General features: G+C 37.0%; 1 protein-coding gene across 4 annotated transcripts in view; it reads right to left on the bottom strand.

Moving 5' to 3' along the window:
* The window catches only part of ADAM32 (ADAM metallopeptidase domain 32), a 155,943-nt gene that overhangs the window by 120,800 nt on the left and 14,331 nt on the right, over positions 1 to 20,812 (bottom strand). For all 4 annotated transcript variants that reach the window (XM_077152538.1, XM_077152539.1, XM_077152540.1 and 1 more), the window contains exons 2-3: positions 11,544 to 11,623; positions 469 to 530 (exon numbers count right to left, since the gene is read on the bottom strand). In XM_077152538.1, the coding sequence (XP_077008653.1) occupies positions 469 to 530; positions 11,544 to 11,623 (142 nt within the window). The remainder of the gene's footprint in view (positions 1 to 468; positions 531 to 11,543; positions 11,624 to 20,812) is intronic.

Raw genomic sequence — 20,812 nt, 5'->3', positions numbered from 1 at the left:
GGATGCCTTAGGAATTCAGAGTACAACAGCCCTCCTAGACTATTCACCAGTACCTATAACAATGTAAGTGTAATTTCTATATTAAATTCTTTATTCCACATTCCTCACGGTTGTCCTGCTTCTCTGACCAAACCACAACTGATACTATCAAGTACAGATTTACTTTCTGTTGTAACATCCTTTCCTGATTGTATGGGTCCTGCCAGCTTTGCCAACTTACACTCACATACATTAGTCTCCAGGAGGTGAGTCCCTATTTTATCTGCTTTTAACCCCCTACTCACAAAAGACTGCTTATGGCATTAGAATAAAAATTGAATTAAATTCATAAGAAATTATATGTCCATCTGTGACAACCAAAATTTTAATAATAATTATACTTACTATTTTTCCTCACTCCATTTTATATAGATTTAAAAATTCCTAGAAATAAAACTCGATTCATAACTAAAGAAGAAATAAAATTACCTCTGCTTAAGGTGCACAGTGTAAGGTTTCTCATCTATCGGAATAATATAGGATATCTGTTCCTAGAGAATCCAGAACAACTGAGAGTGAAGACAAATTTAATATAAGAAGCAATAATAAATTTTACATCAATTAGCCCCATCCCTCCAAACAGTGCTTAAAATGTCTTTATTAGTTATCTTGATTAAAGTGCCTCTTACTACCCATACTTTAATATCTACAGCAATATATAAAGAGAAATACACTATTTATGTTTATATAATCTACTCTTACTATTTCCAAAAAAAATAAGCCCAATTTGAGGATTTATATTAGGAACTGTACACTCCTTATGAAAGAAGAGACCATGTCCTATGCTTAGTGCCTATTTATGTGGCATCATTGAGATAATACGATATTCTACATCAGTAATGTGGACACCATCGAGCACAAAAAATATTTGTTTTAACCATTGTCTAAAAAATCCTCATATGTTTTGTCCCTTTTCTATATTTTTAAACAGAAGATTCTTAAACAAACTGTTATGTCTTTTTTTACTCTATCACTACCATTTTCTTTTCAAGTCATAACACAGATGGGAATAGGTTATGAAATCAGTAGTTCAGTGAACCTGGGTGATGAGATTTTATACAAAAAATATAGCATGAGAAAATCAAAATTAGAGATCAGTCAAAAAAGAACAATTAGTTAAAGCACACAAAACCAAAAGATAACAATACCAAAACATAGAGAAAGATAAGCATTACAGTGTGTGTAAAAATAAAATAAAATAAAAATTAGGAGACTATACATATCAAAGAAGAATAAGCCAGGTTGTTAGAAGGTCTAGCAAATGATCAAAAATGAAAGCAGGGGGCGGGCAATGGTGGCTCATGGCAGAGTTCTCATCTGCCATGCCGTAGACCCGGGTTCGAGTCCCGGTGCCTACCCCTGCCAAAAAAATAAATGAAAGCAGGAATTTCCCCCATACTCCAAGGAACCGCTAGAGAAAGGACAGAAGGTGATTGGGACAGCGATTCTAGGGTGTAAGTGACCTGGGAGGGTCTTCTACACCATATAGGGGGGCCCTGGTTGAAAAAGCTGAAGAATTGAGATTCAGAGAACCGGAGACCTTCCAGCTATGCAAACAGCCTAACACACCCCTTTCCAAAGGGAACCCCAGAGCCCTCAGGAGTGCACAGACAGGGAGAGGGGAACAAGGAAGTAAGCCAAGTTGCGTTCCTTCAACATGCTACCCTCATGCGCACCGCCCCTGCCTGGTGACCACGACCCCCTACACACATCATGCACCTGAACCCCATCACCCACCCCCACCACAGTGCTCCAAGTGCCCAGTGCCAACCCCACCCCACGCACCCTCACCTCACACCCCAGCTCCGTGTAGGCACACACAAATGACCCAGCCTGACCTACCTCTCCCATGCAAGTACACAATCTGGCCCCACCTCTCTGAGACTGCGCCCAGTTCCTCAACACCCATCTCCCCTTCCCTGCACCCTGCAGGCAGTCACCTACACATCCTGGCTGTGGGTGTTCCACACACCAGGGCCCTGACCCCCAGACCCACGAATGCGTACAGACACATCCTTCCTGCCAGGTACCCACACATCTGTGCATCAGCCTCTTCATCCCTGCACCCCAACCCCCTGCCTCACACATGTGCACACCTTTGTCTCACCCCCGGCACAAGTGTCCTGCTCTCACATCTAGCAGATGCTCACGTGCATATCTGTACTACATAGCCCCTGCCCTGCACACATGTTTACCCCTGCACCTGCACACCCATGCCAGGACCCCACTCACCTGATCACCTGAACATCACCTGCCTCTGACCAATGTCCTGCAAGTTCGCAACCTCTACCCTGCCCCTACACACTCATGCATCTGCATCCCAGCCCCCGTGGACCCTGCCCCCTGTGCAAAGACACACCCATGCCCTGCCCTCGCTGTGCCCCAACCTCTGTGCCCCATACCCCACACCGATACCAACAACCCCTATGTTCCACACGCCTACCCACATGTTGTGCAGAACCAGGCCCAAGTTTTCTCTTCTTCAGTCAACTTACTGTAAGGAACTCCCTAAGATGCCATATCCCTGGTCTGGGAAAAAAGAAGGTAATGTGCCAGGAGTGCAGACCATGGACATTTGGGCTACTTGCTCATGTAACTTACTTGTGCCTTCAGGACCTGCTCTGGCCCTATCTTGTATATACCATTTCCATTTTATGATGGGGTGCTGCTGTGCACACCCAACTTTATGGTTTAGTGGATCAGATAACACCCAGCTCATGATAAGCAACTCAGGTCTCATGGTAACTTGGTGGCCCATGATTAAGCGTTCAGTCTTAACTCTTAACTTCTTGGTGGCCCAGAAACAGGCCAAAAGCTTTTTCTCAAAAGGAGAGTAGTTATCTGCAGCAGACGGTAAGCCTTTGCTCCAAAATCCTAAGGGTCTGCATTGCGATTCTCCTATAGGGGCCTGTCAAAGTCTCCAGATGCATCTCTATTTGCCATTGACACTTTCACCAGCATTGGATCTGCTGGATCATATGGTCTAAGTGGCAGAACAGCTTGTACATCAGCCTAAACTTGTCGCAGAGCCTCCTCTGGTTCAGGTCCCCACTCAAAATTAGCTGCTTTTCCGGTCACTCAATAAATGGGCCAGAATAGCACAACCAAACGAGGAATATGCTGTCACCAAAATCCAAAGAGACCAACTAAGTGTTGTGCCTCTTTTTTGGTCATACGAAGGGCCAGTTGCAGCAATTTATCCTTCACCTTAGAAGGGATATCTTGACATGACCCACACCACTGGATGCCTAGAAATTTCACTGAGGTGAAAGGCCCTCATATTTTTGTTGGATTTATCTCCCATCTTCTGACATACAACTGCATTACCAATAAGTCTACTGTAGTTGCTACTTCTTCCTTGCTAGGTCCAATCAATATGATATCATCAATATAATGGACCAGTGAGATGTCTTCTGGGAGGGAAAAATAATCAAGATCCCTGCAGACAAGATTATGACACAGGGTTGGAGACCAGCAGGCCAAGTTGACACATGAATCTCACCATCACAGGTGCCCTTCCCTTCCTGACCCCCTCCCCGGGGCACGTTGGAGTCAGTCTACAACACTTCATGGGGACCTGGCCCTGTCTTGACTGAGAAATCTGACTTGGGAAAGTCCTATGAGGGGGACCCTATTTCCAGAATGTGCCTTCCAGGTAAAAGGAGCTTAAGACAATGAACTTAAAGAGGTAGATTGTCTGGAACCAATGCCTGCTGGTTCAAACACCCAGGAGATAGAAGTCTATCTCTTGGGAAACAAAGAGGACAATACACCCACTGTCATCAGGGAAATGCCAATACAACTAAGAACAAAAGCCCAGGACAAGCGGGAAGCTCAGAGAGACAGGGAAAATCTTGCACACTGTGATTGACTTGGTTAGACATTGCTGATGGAAAGGCTGAAGCTCAATAAAATCTCTTTGTCATCTCCAGATGGTTAAAAAAACAAGTAACAAACATTTCAGGGAATAAATCCCAAAGTTAATATTTAAAATATTAAAATGTACAGTGTGCAAGAAAATAGTATAAGACAAACAAAAAAAATAGGAAATGATGAACCATCCAAAGGAAGAGGATAAAAATACAGAAAACAGCAATGAAGAAGATGACCATATGGACATATCAAAAAGGCTTTTAAAAAAAGATCTTAAAAATGCTGAAGGAGAAGTACAGAGAGAGAACAAAAGTTAATCAGGAAGCAGTGAATGAGCAATATAAGATTCTAAGAAAAGAGATAGAAATTTTAAAAAGGAACCAAATAGAACTGCTGGAGTTGAAGACCACAATAACTAAAATGAAGGAGAGTTTCAGGAACAGACTGGAGCTGGCAAAGGAAAGAATTTGAGAAACTGAAGATAAGACACTTGAAATGAGTCAGGTTGAGGAGCAGAAAGAAAAAAGAAATACTAAAAGTGATTAGCCTAAGACAACTATGGGACACCATCAAGCACACCAATGACAGCATTATGAGAGACCCAGAGGGAAAAGAAAGAGAAACGGGGGTAGAATATTTTTTTAAAATACTGACAGAGGACTTCCAAAACTTAGCAAAAGATGCAAACATGCACATTCTAGGAGCCCAGAGAACACCAAACTGGATCAACATGAAGAAAAATGCAACCCATAATACACTGCTTACCCTTCCAAATGCGAAGGACAAGGAGAGGGTTCTGAAAGCTGCAAGAGAAAAGCAATGTGTCACCTATAGAGAATCCCAATTAGATTGAGTGCCTATTTCCTATGGAGGCAAGATGACAGTGATTGAAATACTTAAAGTGCTGTAAGAAAACAACTGCCAGCCAAGAATGTTATATCAGCAAGAGTCTCTTTCAAAAATAAAAAGAAACAAAAAGGAGGGTGAGATTAAAATATTCTCAGATATACAAAAGCTGAGGGAATCACCAAGAGACCTGCCCTACATGAAATGCTTTAAAGAACTCTTCAGATGAAAGGAAAAGACACTAGACAGTGGTTCAAAGCAGCATAAAGAAATAAAGATCCATGATAAAGTAACTATTTCTGTAATCATAAATGCCAGTATTATTGTATTGTTTGGGGAGTAATTCCCCTTCCCAGTTCCTAAAGGTGGTAAAATGTAAATGCATAGAATGGAGAGATAAATCCATGGTTAGGGACATACAATGTACAAAGAATTAACTGGTAACAAGCACAAAACAAAATTGTGGGAAGACAAACTGGTATAGGAAAAGTAAGTATACATGCTATTGAAGCTAAATTGATATGAAACCAAATGTGATTGTTATATATTGAGGATGTTAAATTTTAAACCCATGCTAAAAACAAGAAAAGCAGATGAAAAATATTTCCAGATAGCCATAAGAAGGTACTAAATATGGCACAAAACAAAAAAAAGCAAATAAATATAAAAGTAGATATTAAAGGAAGTGAGAGACAAAAAATTGTATAAGACTTACAAAGGTTAAATGGCAGGAAAACATCCTGTATTATCACTAATGACTTTACGTGTAAATGGATTAAACTCTCCAGTCAGTAAACAGAGATTGGTAGAATGGATCAAAATACATGACCCAACTATATTTTGACTGCAAGAGATTTACCTTAAATTCAAAAACACAAGGAGGTTGAATGTGAAAGGAAGTAAAAAATGCATATTCCATACAAGTAGTAACTAAAAGAGAGCTTAGATGACAACACTATACTTAAAGTCTCAGATAAAAGAGACTTTAAGTAAACCAGTCACAAGGGACAAAGAAGGGCATTTAAGTATTGATTTATAAACTAATAAATGGGACAATTAAACAAGAAGAAATAACAATTATACAAGAACCAAATAGCAGAGCCCCAAATATATGAAGCAAATACTGCCAGATTTGAAGGGGAAAACAGATGCTTCTATATAAATTGTAGGAGACTTTAACATATTACTCTCAATAATATACAGAACATCTAATCAGAAGATCAGTAAGCAAGTACAGGAGTTGAATGATACACTAAACCAACTAAACGTAACAGACAAAGAACACTTCACCACACAAATGTTCTAAAAAATTATCATGGTGACAAATATACTACTATGTGATGATATTTTGAGCCATTGATTGTACACCACATATGGAACATTCCCATGGAAACAGCAAAACCAAAAGTTGGTTTTTGAAAAGATCAATAAAATGACAAATCATCAGCTAGACTGACAAAGAAAAAAGAAAGAGGAAACAAATAACAAAAATCAGAAATGAAAAGGGGAGAGGGGGACATTACTACCTATACTGCTGAAATAAAAAGGATTATAAAAGATAATATCAGCAACTATATGCCAATAAATTAGATAATCTAGATGAAATGGACAAATTTTTAGAAACATATAATCTGCCTATATTGACTCAAGAAGAAATAGAAGAACTCAGCAAACAAATTACTAGTAAATAGATTGAAACAGTCATCAAAAACTTCTCAACAAAGCAAAGCCCAGGACTAGATGGCTTCACAAGGGAATTCTACCAAACATTCCAAGAAGACTTCACTTCAATTCTGCCCAAATTCTTCCCCAAAAAACGAGAAGGGGACATTCCCTAACTCTTTGTACAAGGCCAATATCACCTTTATTCCAAAGATGGATAACATAACACAAGAAAAGAAAACTACAAACCAATATCTCCTATGATTATAGAAGCAAAAGTCTCCAACCAAATATTAACCAACCTCATCAAACAGCACATTAAAAGATGTATACACATTAATTAATGTAATACACGACATTAAGAGAATGAGAGAAAAAATATAACATGATCTCAATTGATGCAAAAAAGAATTTGATAATATCCAGCACTACCTCTTGATAAAAACCCTTAGAACACTAGTAACTGAAGGAAAATTCCACAATATGATCAAGGGCGTATATGAAAAACCTACAGCTAATATCCTACTTAGTGATGAAAGACTGAAAGCTTTCCCTCTAGGATCAGGAATAAGACAAGGATGCCCAAAGTCACCAATGTTATTCAACATTGGATTGGAAGTTCTTGCCAGAGCGATTAGGCAAGAAAAAGAAATGAAAGGTGTCCAAATCAGAAAGGATGAAATAAAATTTTTTCTATTTGTAGATGATATGATTCTGTATATAAATATCCTTGAAAATCCAAAAGGAAGCTCTTAGAGCTAATAAATTAATTCAGCAAAGTGGCTAGGAACAAGAGCAACACTCCGAAATCAGTAGTATTAATACATACACACACACACACACACACACACACACACACACACACAGAATGAAGAACTGAAAGGAAAAAGTTCCACTCACAACAGCAACTAAAAGAATCCAATATCTAGGAATAAATCTACCACAGAATAAGTAGGACTTGTACAGAGAAAACTAAAAAGCACTGCTAAAAGTAATCAAAGAAGACCTAAATAACTGGAAGGGCATTCTGTTAATGGATTGGAAGACTATCATTGAGCTGTCAATCTTATCCAGTGCTATTTATAGATTCAACACAATCTCAATCAAATTCCAACAGCCTTCTTTGCAAAATGGAAAAGCCAATCATCAAAATTATATTGAAGGGTAATGGACACTGCACAGTCAAAGCCATCATGAGAAACAAGAATGAAGTTGTAGGGCTCACACTTGCCAATCTTAAAACTCATTTAAAAAATTCCTGTAAAGAAAACAGCACAAGCCAGCACAAGGCCAGACATATAGACCAATGAAATAGACATGAGAGATCGAAATCAACCCTCATACTTATGTCCAACTGCTTTTTGACAAGGTGGCAAAGACCACTCAATTGGGGAAGAATAGTCTCTTTAACAAATGGTGCTGGAAAAGCTAGATCACCATTTGCAACAACAGAAAAACAGGATCCCTTCCTCATACCATATGCAAAAAAATCAACTCGCAGTGGATCAAAGACTTATTTAAGAGCTGTTACTATCAAACTCCTAGAAAGAAAAAAAAATGGGGAAGCATCTTCAGGACCTTGTGTTAGGCAATGGTTTCTTAGACTTTACACCCAAAGCACAAGCAACAAAAGAAAAAAATAGATAAATAATACATCATCAAAATTAAAAATTTTTGTTCCTCGAAGGATTTCATCATGAAAGTAGAATGACAATGTACACAATGGGAGAAAATATTTGGCAAACTCATTTTGATAAAGGATTAATACCCATAGTATATAAAGAAGTCCTTCAGTTTAACAATAAAAAGACAAACAACCCAATTGAAAAATGGGTAAAAGACTTGAACAGACAGCTCACCAAAGAAGATTTACAGATAGCCAGAAAGCACATGAGAAGGCCATGGTGACTCAGTGGCAGAGTGCTCGCCTGCCATGCCAGAGACTCCGGTTTGTTTCCCACTGCCTGTCCGTGTGAAAAAAGAAAAGATGCTCAACATGAGTTGCCATCAGGGAAATTCAATTCAAAACCACAGTGAGGGTGGGTCATGGTGGCTCAGTGGCAGAGTGCTCACCTGCCATGCCGGAGACCCGAGTTTGATTCCCAATGCCTGCCCATGTGAAAAAAAAAAGGCCCCAATGAGATACATTTCACACCCATAAGAATGGCTGCTATTTAAAAAACAGAAAATAACAAGTGTTGAAGAGGATGTGGAGAAATAAGAGCACTCATTCATTGCTGATGTAAGATGCTGTAGCCGCTATGGAAAAGAGTTCATTGATTTCTCAGAAGGCTCTGTATAGAAGCACTATGTGACCCAGCAATCTCACTAGTTGGCATATAACACAAAAGAATTAGAAGCAGGGATGTGTACAGATATTTTCATACCAGTGTTCACAGTGTCATTATTCAAAAGTGCCAACAGACAGAAGCAACCCAAGTGACCGTCAACCATTAAAGGGATAAACAAAATGTGGTACATGCATACAATGGACTATTATTCATCTGTTAAAATGAATGAAGTCCTGATACATGTGACAACATAGATGAACCTTGAAGACATAATATTGAGTGAAATAAGTAAGACATAAAAGGACAAATATCATATGGTCTTACTTATTTGAAACAATTATGATAAGTGAACCTGTATAGTTCAAATCTAGAATATAGGTAACCAGGAAATGGGATGGGTACAGCAATTGCAAGTTGAGGCATGAAATGTACAGGGTTCTTATTTGCAATAATAGAAATGTTTTGGTAATGGATGGTGGTGATGGTAGCACAACATTGTGGATGTAATTACAGCATTGAAATATATACTGAATATGATTAAAAGGGTGAAATGTCAGATTGTATAATGGTGATAGAATAAAATTTTTTAAAAATCCATGGAACTGCAAACAGTGAACTCTAAGTTAAACCATGGAATTTAATTAATAGTACGATTATAAAAATGTGCTATCCTCAATTGTAACAAATATTCTACCTCAATACAAGGTGTTATTGGTGTGGCGGTGTATGGGAATCCTGAACGTTATGCATGATGGTTTTGTGAATCTACAACTTCTCTAACAAAGAAAAATAATCCAAACATTCTTTCTTATAAAGAAAAGAAAAAAGACAAGCTGATCTAGAAATGCGTATGAAATGCAAAGGACCTAGAATAAGCAAAACAATTTTGAACCGAGATTAGCGATTGGTGACTTACGCTACACCATTACAAAGCTTACCATAAAATCACGGTAATCAAGGCAGTGGTATACTGGTGTCAACGGGCCTATATATCAATGGAACACAACTGAGAATCCAAAGTAAACGCTTACATTTATGATCACTCGATTTTCCACAAAGGTACCATGGCAATTCAACAAGGCTGGGATAGCTTTTCTAAAATTATCACTGGAATAATTGGATAATTCACAGGCAAAACGTGAAATTAATCCTTACTTCACACCAGAACAAAAATTAGCTCAAAATGGATTATAGGTAACTTATCTAGTAGAAAATATATGAGAAAATATTTGTGGCCATGGTAATGAGCTCTTAGATATAACACAAAAAACAAGATCCATAAAAGGAGAGCTGATAAATTGCACTTTTCAAAACTGAAAATGTTTATGCTTCAACAATACCATTGAGAAAATGGAAACACAAGCCATAAACTGGGAGAAAATAATTGCAAATCACATATCTGATAAAAGGTATGTATCCAGAATATATAATGAACTCTTAGAACTCAAAAATAAAAGAAATGATCCAATTTAATAATGGATAAATGATTTGAATAGTTATTTTACCAAAAAAAAAAAAGATGAATGGTTAATAGGTTCATGAAAAATGCTCAACATCATTATTCATTAGAGAAATGCAGGTTAAAGTCATAAAGTGATACAACTGCACACCTACAAGAATGGTTTTAATCCAAAAGGCAGAGAGCACCAAGTATTCAAAAGGATATGAAGACAAAGATTGAAAATTTTTTTCTATTATGAGTCAACTTAAAACACAAGGAGGCATGCAAAAAAAAAAAAATGCAGTTTGGCTTTTCTCAATATATTAACCATAAACTGACCATATGACCCTGCAATTTCACTCCTAATAATCTGTCCAAGATAAAAGAAAATGCATGTCCACACATGAAATTCACAGCAGTTTTATTTATAATAACTGAATACAATATAATATCATAATATCTAAAAACAATCCAAATGCCCATCAACTGGTGAATGAACCAGCAAAAGTGGTAAAATTAATAAAACACTGATAAATGCTACAACGTGGCTAAACTTGAGTAAAAGAAGTCCAATGTAAAAGTCTACATATTGTATGCATTCACTTATATGAGCAAATTTATACAAACAGAAAAGAGAGATCAGTGGATGCCTAGAGTTGGGGATGGAAACAGAAATGAACTGCTAATGGGCATGAGAGAATTTTTTAGAGTGATATAAATGTTGTAAAAGGAAACTATGGTAATATTTGCACAACTCTATGAAGTAATAATCATTGAATTCTACACTTAACAAAGGGTGAATTCTGTGTTGTGCAAATTATTCCTCAATCAAACTATTAAAAATAAAGTGTTAACAAAATGTTGGCCACTTAGTAAGCATGGCCTGCATTATTGTATTCTTTTTTGTTTTTTATATCCTAAGATACTCTGCATATAATTCTGCACATGACAAGTCACAGAAATATTTGCTGAATAAATCAATAATATATTGATAGTAATGTATTATCTCATTTTCTAACAAAAATAGTAAAAATAAAGCGTTCTTCCTCTCTGAAACCTGGTTGGTGCAGAGAAGGAAATTAAAGGAGATTCTCCATAACTATCTTGTAGATATTATTCTCTTCATCTGAATCATCTAGATATTTCTTCTATATTACTGTATTTTAACTTTTAATAAATAGTTTTACCATGAGAAAATGACAAATACTAGAAGATTCTGATTTATACATTTGCATCTTACTTCAAAACTTTAAATTCCTTGTCAATAGTAGTATTGGATATTGGTAGCATATTTATACTGTAGTGAGGATGACATATTTCAGTGCTATAAGAATTCAGTGCTATATAAGAATTGTATATAATGATTTAGATCGGGAAAAAACATCTCTTACATTTTCTACTTCTGAATTATCATGTGTAATTGCTTGGATTTTCTCTGGAAGTATGATTTGTAGAAATGAATTTCTTGAACCTGAAGAAAAAAATAATAGTTAATAACCATGTTTCAAATCTTACTAAATATTTGTTCAGAGTCTTCCATTAGTTTTATGTGCTGGTTTGAAACAGTTATGTAGCCAAGAAAAGCCATTTTCCTTTAATCCAATCTTGTGGGGTCAGATCTCTGGTTGGATGGAATCTTTAATAAGGTTGTTTCCATGGAGATGGTACCCCACCCATTCAAAGTGGGTCTTAATCCACTTACTAGAGTCCTTTTAGAGGGAGACATTTTGGAGAAAGCACAGATTCTTGGAGAGCTGTCACAGAGAGCAGAGAGATGAAACCTGATATAGACGTTTGGAGATGCAGAAGGAAAAGCACCCCAGAGATTCCAGAGGACCCACAGGAGCTGAGGGAGACATTTCACTTCTAGGAAGATGGCATAATAGGACAGGATAAGTTCACCTTACTCTGTGGAACCAGAGAAGTGAACAGAAAAATGATGAGGACAGCAGTTCCTAGGTGCAAGAGATTAGAGAGGGTCTTCTATACTATACATGGAGGTTCTAGATGAAAAAGGGAGGAACTGGGATGGAGAGAATGGGGTGAGTGTACTCGGTCATGACTCCACCAGGAACAATAGGCTGTGACTAGGAAAGTGCAGGTCTTGAAGAAACAGAGTACCTCTGCACTCCTGCCTGACCCCACAGCTAGCTGGGGAGATCTGCCCCTGCAGCCCCATGGACAAAAGAACCTGTAGGAAACATGGAAGCCAGCAGACTTGCTTTCCCTGGGCACAGAGACTGTCTATTGCACAATGCTTACTGCTCCCCTTACCTTACAGAGGCCCAGGGCACTCAGGAATGCACAGACAGAAATCAGGTTGAGGAAGCAAGCCATACCGTGCCCTGTGACCAAGGCTGCTCACTGTGCCCCATGCCATGCCCCATGCCCAGCCCTGTGCCATGCCCTGCCATGGGTCCCATGCAGTGCCCTGCACTCCTGTCAAGCCAGCAGGCATTTCTGGGTTGGCTATGGGGAGGGGCAGTTGAAACACCCAGTCCCATAGCCCAAAGTCATTGCAAATGGGAATCAGGGGCTACCAGACACATCAGACACATGGGTAGAATCTCTGCCAAGGTGCACACTGCCCACCTCCCAACCCTGGGGTTGATGGCTTTCATCATGCACCAAGACCACTGGGCCCAACTGGAATTGTACCAGTTCTCCATCCAGCTCAGTCAGCTGCTGCAGATGGGGAGAAGTGGGCCTGAAAGGGAAAGGAAGACCCAAGGGGGCATCTGCTGGAAGGAACCAGAAAGTGCAGTCTGGCAGACTGCCTTTCTGTCTAGCTTTAAACAGATCCTCAGGTAGAGGTGCATCCCCTGCATTCTGGGCTGTGGTTTGCTAGGGAATTACTGACAAACCAAGTGCAAAAGAAGACCTTCAACACAAACTCAAACAAATACAAAACATTAGACGAGTAAGGGAAATCACCTTTCAAAATAACCCTATCAAGATAATCAAATGCCTCAAAGCCAACTGAAAAATCACAAGGCATATGAAAATGCAAGCAGATATGGCCCAGTCAAATGATCAAATTAAAACACCAATGGAGACACAGAATTTGGAACAACTAATCAAAGATGTTCATATAAATCTCCTAAATGAATTCAATGTGTTGGCTAATGACATAAAAGATATTAAGAAGATACAAGAAGAGCATAGAGAAGAATTTGAAGAATAAACAGAAAAATGATAGATCTCACATAGATGAAAGTTACTCTAGACCAAATTAAAAAATATACTAGAGACACACAACATCAGATTTGAAGAGACAGAAGAATAAGCAAGATAGAGGACAGGACAATTGAATTTGAATGTACAAAAGAACAAATGGTAAATAAGATGGAAAAATTGGAATTGGATCTCAGGAAAATGACAGACAACATGAAGCACACAAATATAAGAATCACTGGTACCCCAGAAAAAGAAGAGAAGAGTAAAGGACTAGGAATATTAGTTGAGGAGATAATGGAAGAAAACTTCCTAACCCATATAAAAGACATAAAAATGCAAATAAAAGAAGTCCAATGAATGCCAAATAGAATAAATCCAAATATGCCTACTCCAAGACACATACTAATCAGACTGTCAAATATTGAAGAGAAGCAGAAAGTCCTGAATGCAACACGAGAAACGTGACACCACATTCAAGAGAAACATAAGACTAAGTTGAGATTACTTAACAGGCACCATGGAGATGAGAAGGCAGTGGTATGATATATTTAAGATCCTGAAAGAGAAAGACTTCCAGCCAAGAATTCTTTACCCAGCTACGTTGTCCTTCTAAAGTGAGGTAGAGATTAAAATTTTCAAAACAGCTAAGAGAATCTGTCAACCAGAGACATGCCCTAAAAGAAATATTAAAGGGATTTCTGTCAGCTGAAAAAATATGACAGAAGAGGAAGGTCTGGAGGGGGGGATAGAATTGAAGAGAACTAGTAAGGGTAACTTGAAGGATAAAAAGAGAAGGAAAAAAATATATAGAAATAAAAAATAAAAACCAAAGGATAAGATGGTAGATTCAAGAAATGCCTTTACAGTAATAACTTTGAATGTTAATGGACTAAACTCATCATTTAAGTGGATTAAGAAATATTATCCATCTATATGTTGCTTACAAGAGACTCATCTTAGACCCAAGGAGACAAATAGATTGAAAGTGAAAGGATGAAATAAGATGTTCCACACAAACTCTAACCAAAAGAAAGCAAGAATAGCTATACTAATATTAGACAAAATAGACTTTAAATGTAAAGATGTCATAAGAAACCAAGAATGACAGCATATATTAATAAAAGGGTCAACTGACCAAGAAGAAATAACAATCATAAATATTTATGCTCCTAATCAAGGAGCCCCACAGTACATGAGGCAAATATTCGCAAAATTGAAGGGAGCCAACAGACATTTCAACAATAGTGGGAGACTTCAATACATCACTCTCCTATGTATATACAACAACCAAACAGAGGATCAAAAAGGAAACAGAGAATTTAATTTTTTAAATGAACTAGACCTAATAGTCATATACAGATGGTTAAACCCCAAACCACCAAGATATACATACTTCTCTAGTGCTCATGGAATGTTCTCCAGAATGGAGTCACAGGTGAATTCTACATATCATTCAAAGAGAATTAATAGCAAACTGTTCAAGCTGTTCAAACTATTCCAGAAAGATTAAGAGGGGAGAAGACAACCTAACTCATTCTATGAAACCAACAGCACCCTAATACTGAAGACATATAAGGATAATAAAAGAAAATCATAGATCAATCTCGCTAATAAATATAGATACAAAAATCTTTAACAAAACACTAGCAAATCAAATTCAAAAGCAAATTTAAAAGTTTATATATCATGATCAAGGGGGTGTTATCCCAGGCATGCAAGATTGGCTTGACACAAGAAAATCAATACATATAATACTCACATTAACAAATTGAAGGGAAAAAAACATGATCATCTTGATTGACACAGGAAAAGGATTTGACATATCCAGCATCCATTCTTGATAGAAACTCTTTGAAAGTGGGAATAGAATGAGCCTTCCTCAACACGATAAAGGGCATAAATGAACAACTCACAATTACATCATATTCAATGATGAAAGACTCAAAGTGTTCCCTTTAAGATCATGTACAAGACAAGGATGCTTACTGTCACCCCTGTTGCTCAACATCATGCTAGAAGTTATAGCTTTCTTTCCAAATTGAAAAGAAAGTGATAAAACTTTCATTATATGCAGATGATACAATCCCATATATATATAAGTCCAAAAAAACTACAACATACCTATTAGAGTAACAAGCAAGTTAAGCTAAGTGGTGAGATTCAAGATCAACATGCAAAAATCAGTACTATCTCTATATGCTAATAATGAACAATCTGAGGAGGAACTACAGAAATAATTCCATTTATAATAGCAACTAAAAGAATCAAATATCAGAAATAGGTTTAACCAATGTTGTAAGGGACGAGCACACAGAGAAATACAAAACAATGCTTAAATAAATGAAAGAAGACCCAAATAAATGGAAGGATAATCCATGTTCATGGACTGAAAGGCTAAAATTGTTAAGATGTAAATTCTACCAATTGTAGAATTGGATTCAAAGGATTCAATGCAATCCCAATCAAAATTCAAAGACTACTTTGCAGAAATAGAAAGGCCAATTATCAAATTAATTTGGAAGGGCTCCGAATAGCAAAAAAACTTGAAAACAAAAACTTGAAAAAGTACAACAAAGTTTGAGAACTCACATTTGCTGACTTTATTACCAAGCTAAACTAGTAAAAACAGCATGGTATTGGCATAAATAGATATATTGACCAATGGAATCAATTTGAGAGTTCAGAAATAGACCCTCACACTATGGCCAAGTGATATTTGACAAGGCTGCTAAGTCCACTTTGCTGGTATGGATTAGTCTCTTCAACAAATGTGCTAGGAGAACTGGATATCCATATACAAAAGAATAAAAGAGGACCTCTAACTCACACATTGTACAAAAATTAGCTCAAAATAGATCAAAGCTCCTAAACATTATAGCTAGGACCATAAACATACTAGAAGAAAATGTAGGGAAATATCTTCAAGATTTTATGGCAGGTAATGGTCTCTTTGACTCCACACCCAAAGCACAAGCAATGAAAGAAAAAAGAGATAAATAGACCCTCCTCAAATGATAAACTTTTGTGCTTCAAAGGACTTTCTCAAGAAAGTGAAAAGGTAACCTACTTAGTGGGAGAAAATATTTGGAAAGTGCATATCCAGTAAAGGTTTAAGATCCAGAATATAGAAAGAAATCCTACTCAACAACAAAAAAAAGACAAACACCTGACTTTAAAAATACATGAAAGACCTGAACACCCATTTTTCCAAAGAAGGAATATAAATGGCCAAAAAGTGCATTAAAAGATGTTCAATATCACTAGCTATTAGGAAAGGTAAATCAAAACCACAGTGAGATATAATTTCATGCCTACTAAATAGAATGAGTACTATTTAAAAAAAGAAAAACAGAAAACTACAAGTGTTGAACAGGATATGGAGAAATAAGAACACTCATTCACTGCTGGTAACAATGTAAAATGAGAAGAGTAATAGGCCAAGGTGGGGCCAAGATGGCAGCTTAGTGAGGTGTGGGATTTAGTTCATCCTCCAGAGCAGCTAGTAAATAGCCAGGAGCAGTACACAACAACTACTAGGGTCATGTCAGTGAAAATGAGGGAGAAGTTAAAACATTTTCAGACAAAATATCACTGAGAGAATTGGTGACCAAGAGACCAGCTCTGCAAGGAATACTAAAGGGAGCACTAGAGACAGATAGGAAAAGATAGGAGAGAGAGAGGTGTGGAGAAGAGTGTAGAAATGAAGACTATCAGTAAAGGTAAAAAGAAGAAAAAATAGATATGACATATAAAACTCAAAAGCCAAAGTGGGAGAAGAAAGTATTGCCCTTACAGTAATAACACTAAATGTTAATGGGTTAAGCTTTCCAATCAAAAGACATAGGCTGGCAGAATGGATTAAAAAACAGGACACATCTATATGCTATCTACAGGAGACATATCTTAGACCCAAGGATAACACAGGTTGAAAGTGAAAGGCTGGGGAAAGATATTTCATGCAAGCAACAATCAGAAAAGAGCAGAAGTAACTATATTAATAACCAACGAATTGGACTTCAATATAAAACAATTAAAAGAGACAAAGAAGGACACTATGTATTAATAAAAGGAACAATTCAACAAGAAAACATAACAATCATAAATATTTATGCAACAAGCCAGAGTGCTCCAAAATACATGAGGCAAACACTGAAAAGAGAAATAGACACATCCACCATAAATAGTTGAAGACTTCAATTCCATGATCTCATCAATGGGCAGAACATCTAGACAGAGGATCAATAAAGAAATAGAGAATTTGAATAATACAATAAACGAGCTGGACTTAACAGACGTTTATAGATCTTTGAGCCCCAAAACAGCAGGATACACATTTTTCTCAAGTGCTCATGGATCATTCTCAAGGATAGACCATATGCTGGGTGATAAAACAAGTTTCAATAACTTTAAAAAGATTGAAATCATATGAAATATTTTCTCAGATCATAAAGGAATGAAGTTGGAACTCAATAATAGGCAGAGTGCCAGAAAATTCACAAATATATGGAGGCTCAACAACACACTCTTAAACAACCAGTGGGTCAAGGAAGAAATTACAATAGAAATCAGTATATATCTTGAGGCAAATGAAAATGAAAACACAACATATCAAAATTTACGGGATGCAGCAAAGACAGTGCTAAGAGGGAAATTTATTGCCCTAAATGCCTATATCAAAAAAAGAAGAAAGAACAAAAATTGAGGAATTAACTGTCCACGTGGAAGAACTAGAGAAAGGTCACCTAACTTATTCTATGAAGCCAACATCACCTTCATAACAAAGCCAGACAAAGATACAACAAGAAAAGAAAATTACAGACCAATCTCTCTAATGAATATAGATGCAAAAATCCTCAACAAAATTCTTGCAAATCGAATCCAGCAGCACATTAAAAGAATTATACACCAGGACCAAGTAGGATTCATTCCAGGTATGCAAGGATGGTTCAACATAAGAAAATCAATTAATGTAATCTACCAGCTCAACAAATCAAAGCAGAAAAACCACATGATCATCTTGATTGATGCAGAAAAGGTATTTGACAAAATTCAACACCGCTTCTTGTTGAAAACACTTCAAAGGATAGGAATAGAAGGGAACTTCCTCAACATGAGAAAGGGAATATATTTAAAACCCACAGCTAACATCATCCTCAATGGGGAAAACCTGAAAACTTTGCCCCTAAGATCAGGAACAAGACAAGGATGTCCACTATCACCATTGTTATTCAACATTGTGTTGGAAGTTCTACACAGAGCAATTAGACAAGAAAAAGAAATACAAGGCATCAAAATTGGAAAGGAAGAAGTAAAACTCTCACTGTTTGCAGATGATGAGACTATATGTCTAAAACCCCGAAAAATTCACAGTAAAACAACTAGAGCTAATAAATGAGTACAGCAAAGTGGCAGGTTACAAGATCAATACTCAAAAATCTGTAGTGGTTCTATACACTAGTAATGAACCATCTGAAGGGGAAATCAAGAAAAAAATTCCATTTAAAATTGCAACCAAAAGAATAAAATATTTAGGAATAAATTTAACTAAGGATACAAAATACCTATAAAAAGAAAACTACCAGAAATTGCTAAAGGAAATCACGGAAGACCTAAATAAATGGAAGGGCATACCATGTTCATGGACCAGGAGATTAAATATAGTTCAGATGTCAATTTTACCAAATTGAGTCATAGATTCAATGCACTACCAATTAAAATCCCAAAAACTTACTTTTCAGGAAGAGAAAAACCAATAACCAAATTTATCTGGAAGGGCCGGGTGCCCCGAATAGCTAAAAATATGCTGAGAAAGAAAAATGAAGTCAGAGGTCTCACTGATTTTAAGGTGTATTACAAAACTACAGTGGTACTGTAGCTGACATAACAGCTTGGTACTGGCATAAAGATAGATATACTGACCAAAGGAATCGAATACAGTGCTCAGATATAGACCCTCTCATCTATGGACATTTGATCTTTGATAAGGCAGTCAAGCCAACTCACCTGGGACAGAGCAGTCTCTTCAATAAATGGTGCCTAGAGAACTGGATATCCACATGCAAAAGAATGAAAGAGGATCCATATCTCACACCCTATACAAAAATTAACTCAAAATGGATCAAAGACATAAACATTAGATCTAATACCATAAAACTTTAAGAATAAAGTGTAGGGAAATATCTTACAACTCTTATAATAGGAGGCAGTTTTCTAGACCTTACACTCAAAGCATGAGCATTGAAGAAAGAAAGAAAGAAACAGGAACTCCTCAAAATTAAACACTTTTGCACATCAAAGAACTTCATCAAGAAAGCAAAAAGACAGCCTACACAATGGGAGACAATATTTGGAAATGACATATCAGATAAAGGTCTAGTATCCAGAATATATAAAGAGATTGTTCAACTCAACAACAAAATGACAGACAGCCCAATTACAAAATAGGCAAAAGACATGAACACACACTTCTCAGAAGAGGGAATACAAATGGCTAAAAGGCACATGAAAAGATGCTCAACTTCCCTGGCTATTAGGGAAATGCAAATCAAAACCACAATGAGATATCACCTCACACCCACTAGAATGGCCATTATCAATAAAACAGAAAACGACAAGCACTAACGAGGATGTGGAGAAAGAGGCACACATCTGCTGTTGGTGGGAATGTCAAATGTTACAACCAGTGTAGAAGGTAGTTTGGCAGTTCCTCAGGAAGCTGAGTATAGAACTGCTATATGACCTGGCAATACCATTGCTAGGTATCTAGTCAGAGGACATGAGGGCAAGGACACAAATGGACATTTGCACACCAATGTTTATAGCAGCATTATTTACAATTACCAAGAGATGAACAGCCCAAATGTCCATCAACAGACGAGTGCCTAAACAAGCTGTGGTATATACATATCGTAGAATATTAGGCAGCTGTAAGACAGAATAAGGTTATGAAGTATGTAACAACATGGATGGACCTTAAAGACATTATGCTGAGTCAGATTAGCCAGAAACAAAAGGACAAACACTGTATGGTCTCACTGATATGAACTAACATTAGTGAATGAACTTGGAGAATTTCAGTTAAGAACAAAAACCATCAGGAGATAGAAATAGGATATTCGGTAATTGGAGCTGAAGGGATACAAATTGTGCAACAGGACTGATTGTAAAAATTCATAAATGAATAGCACAATACTACCTAACTGTAATGCAATAATGTTAGTACACTGAATGAAGCTGAATGTGAGAATGATAGAGGGAAGAGGGATGGCGGCACAAATGAAAGCAGAAGGAAAGATAGGTGTTAAAGATTGAGATGGTATAATCTAGGAATGCCTAAAGTGTGTAATGATAGTGACTAAATGTACAAATTTAAAAATGTTTTTGCATGAGGAAGAACAAAGGAATGTCAATACTGCAGGGTGTTGAAAATAGATTGTAATTCATATTTTAAAACTTTAACTTATGCGTGAGACTAAAGCAAAAA

The sequence above is a fragment of the Tamandua tetradactyla genome, chromosome 3 (assembly GCF_023851605.1).
Source record: "Tamandua tetradactyla isolate mTamTet1 chromosome 3, mTamTet1.pri, whole genome shotgun sequence".
Lineage (NCBI taxonomy): Eukaryota > Metazoa > Chordata > Mammalia > Pilosa > Myrmecophagidae > Tamandua > Tamandua tetradactyla.
The sequence above is the reverse complement of the archived record's forward strand: the minus strand, read 5'-3'. Positions and strand labels throughout refer to the sequence as shown.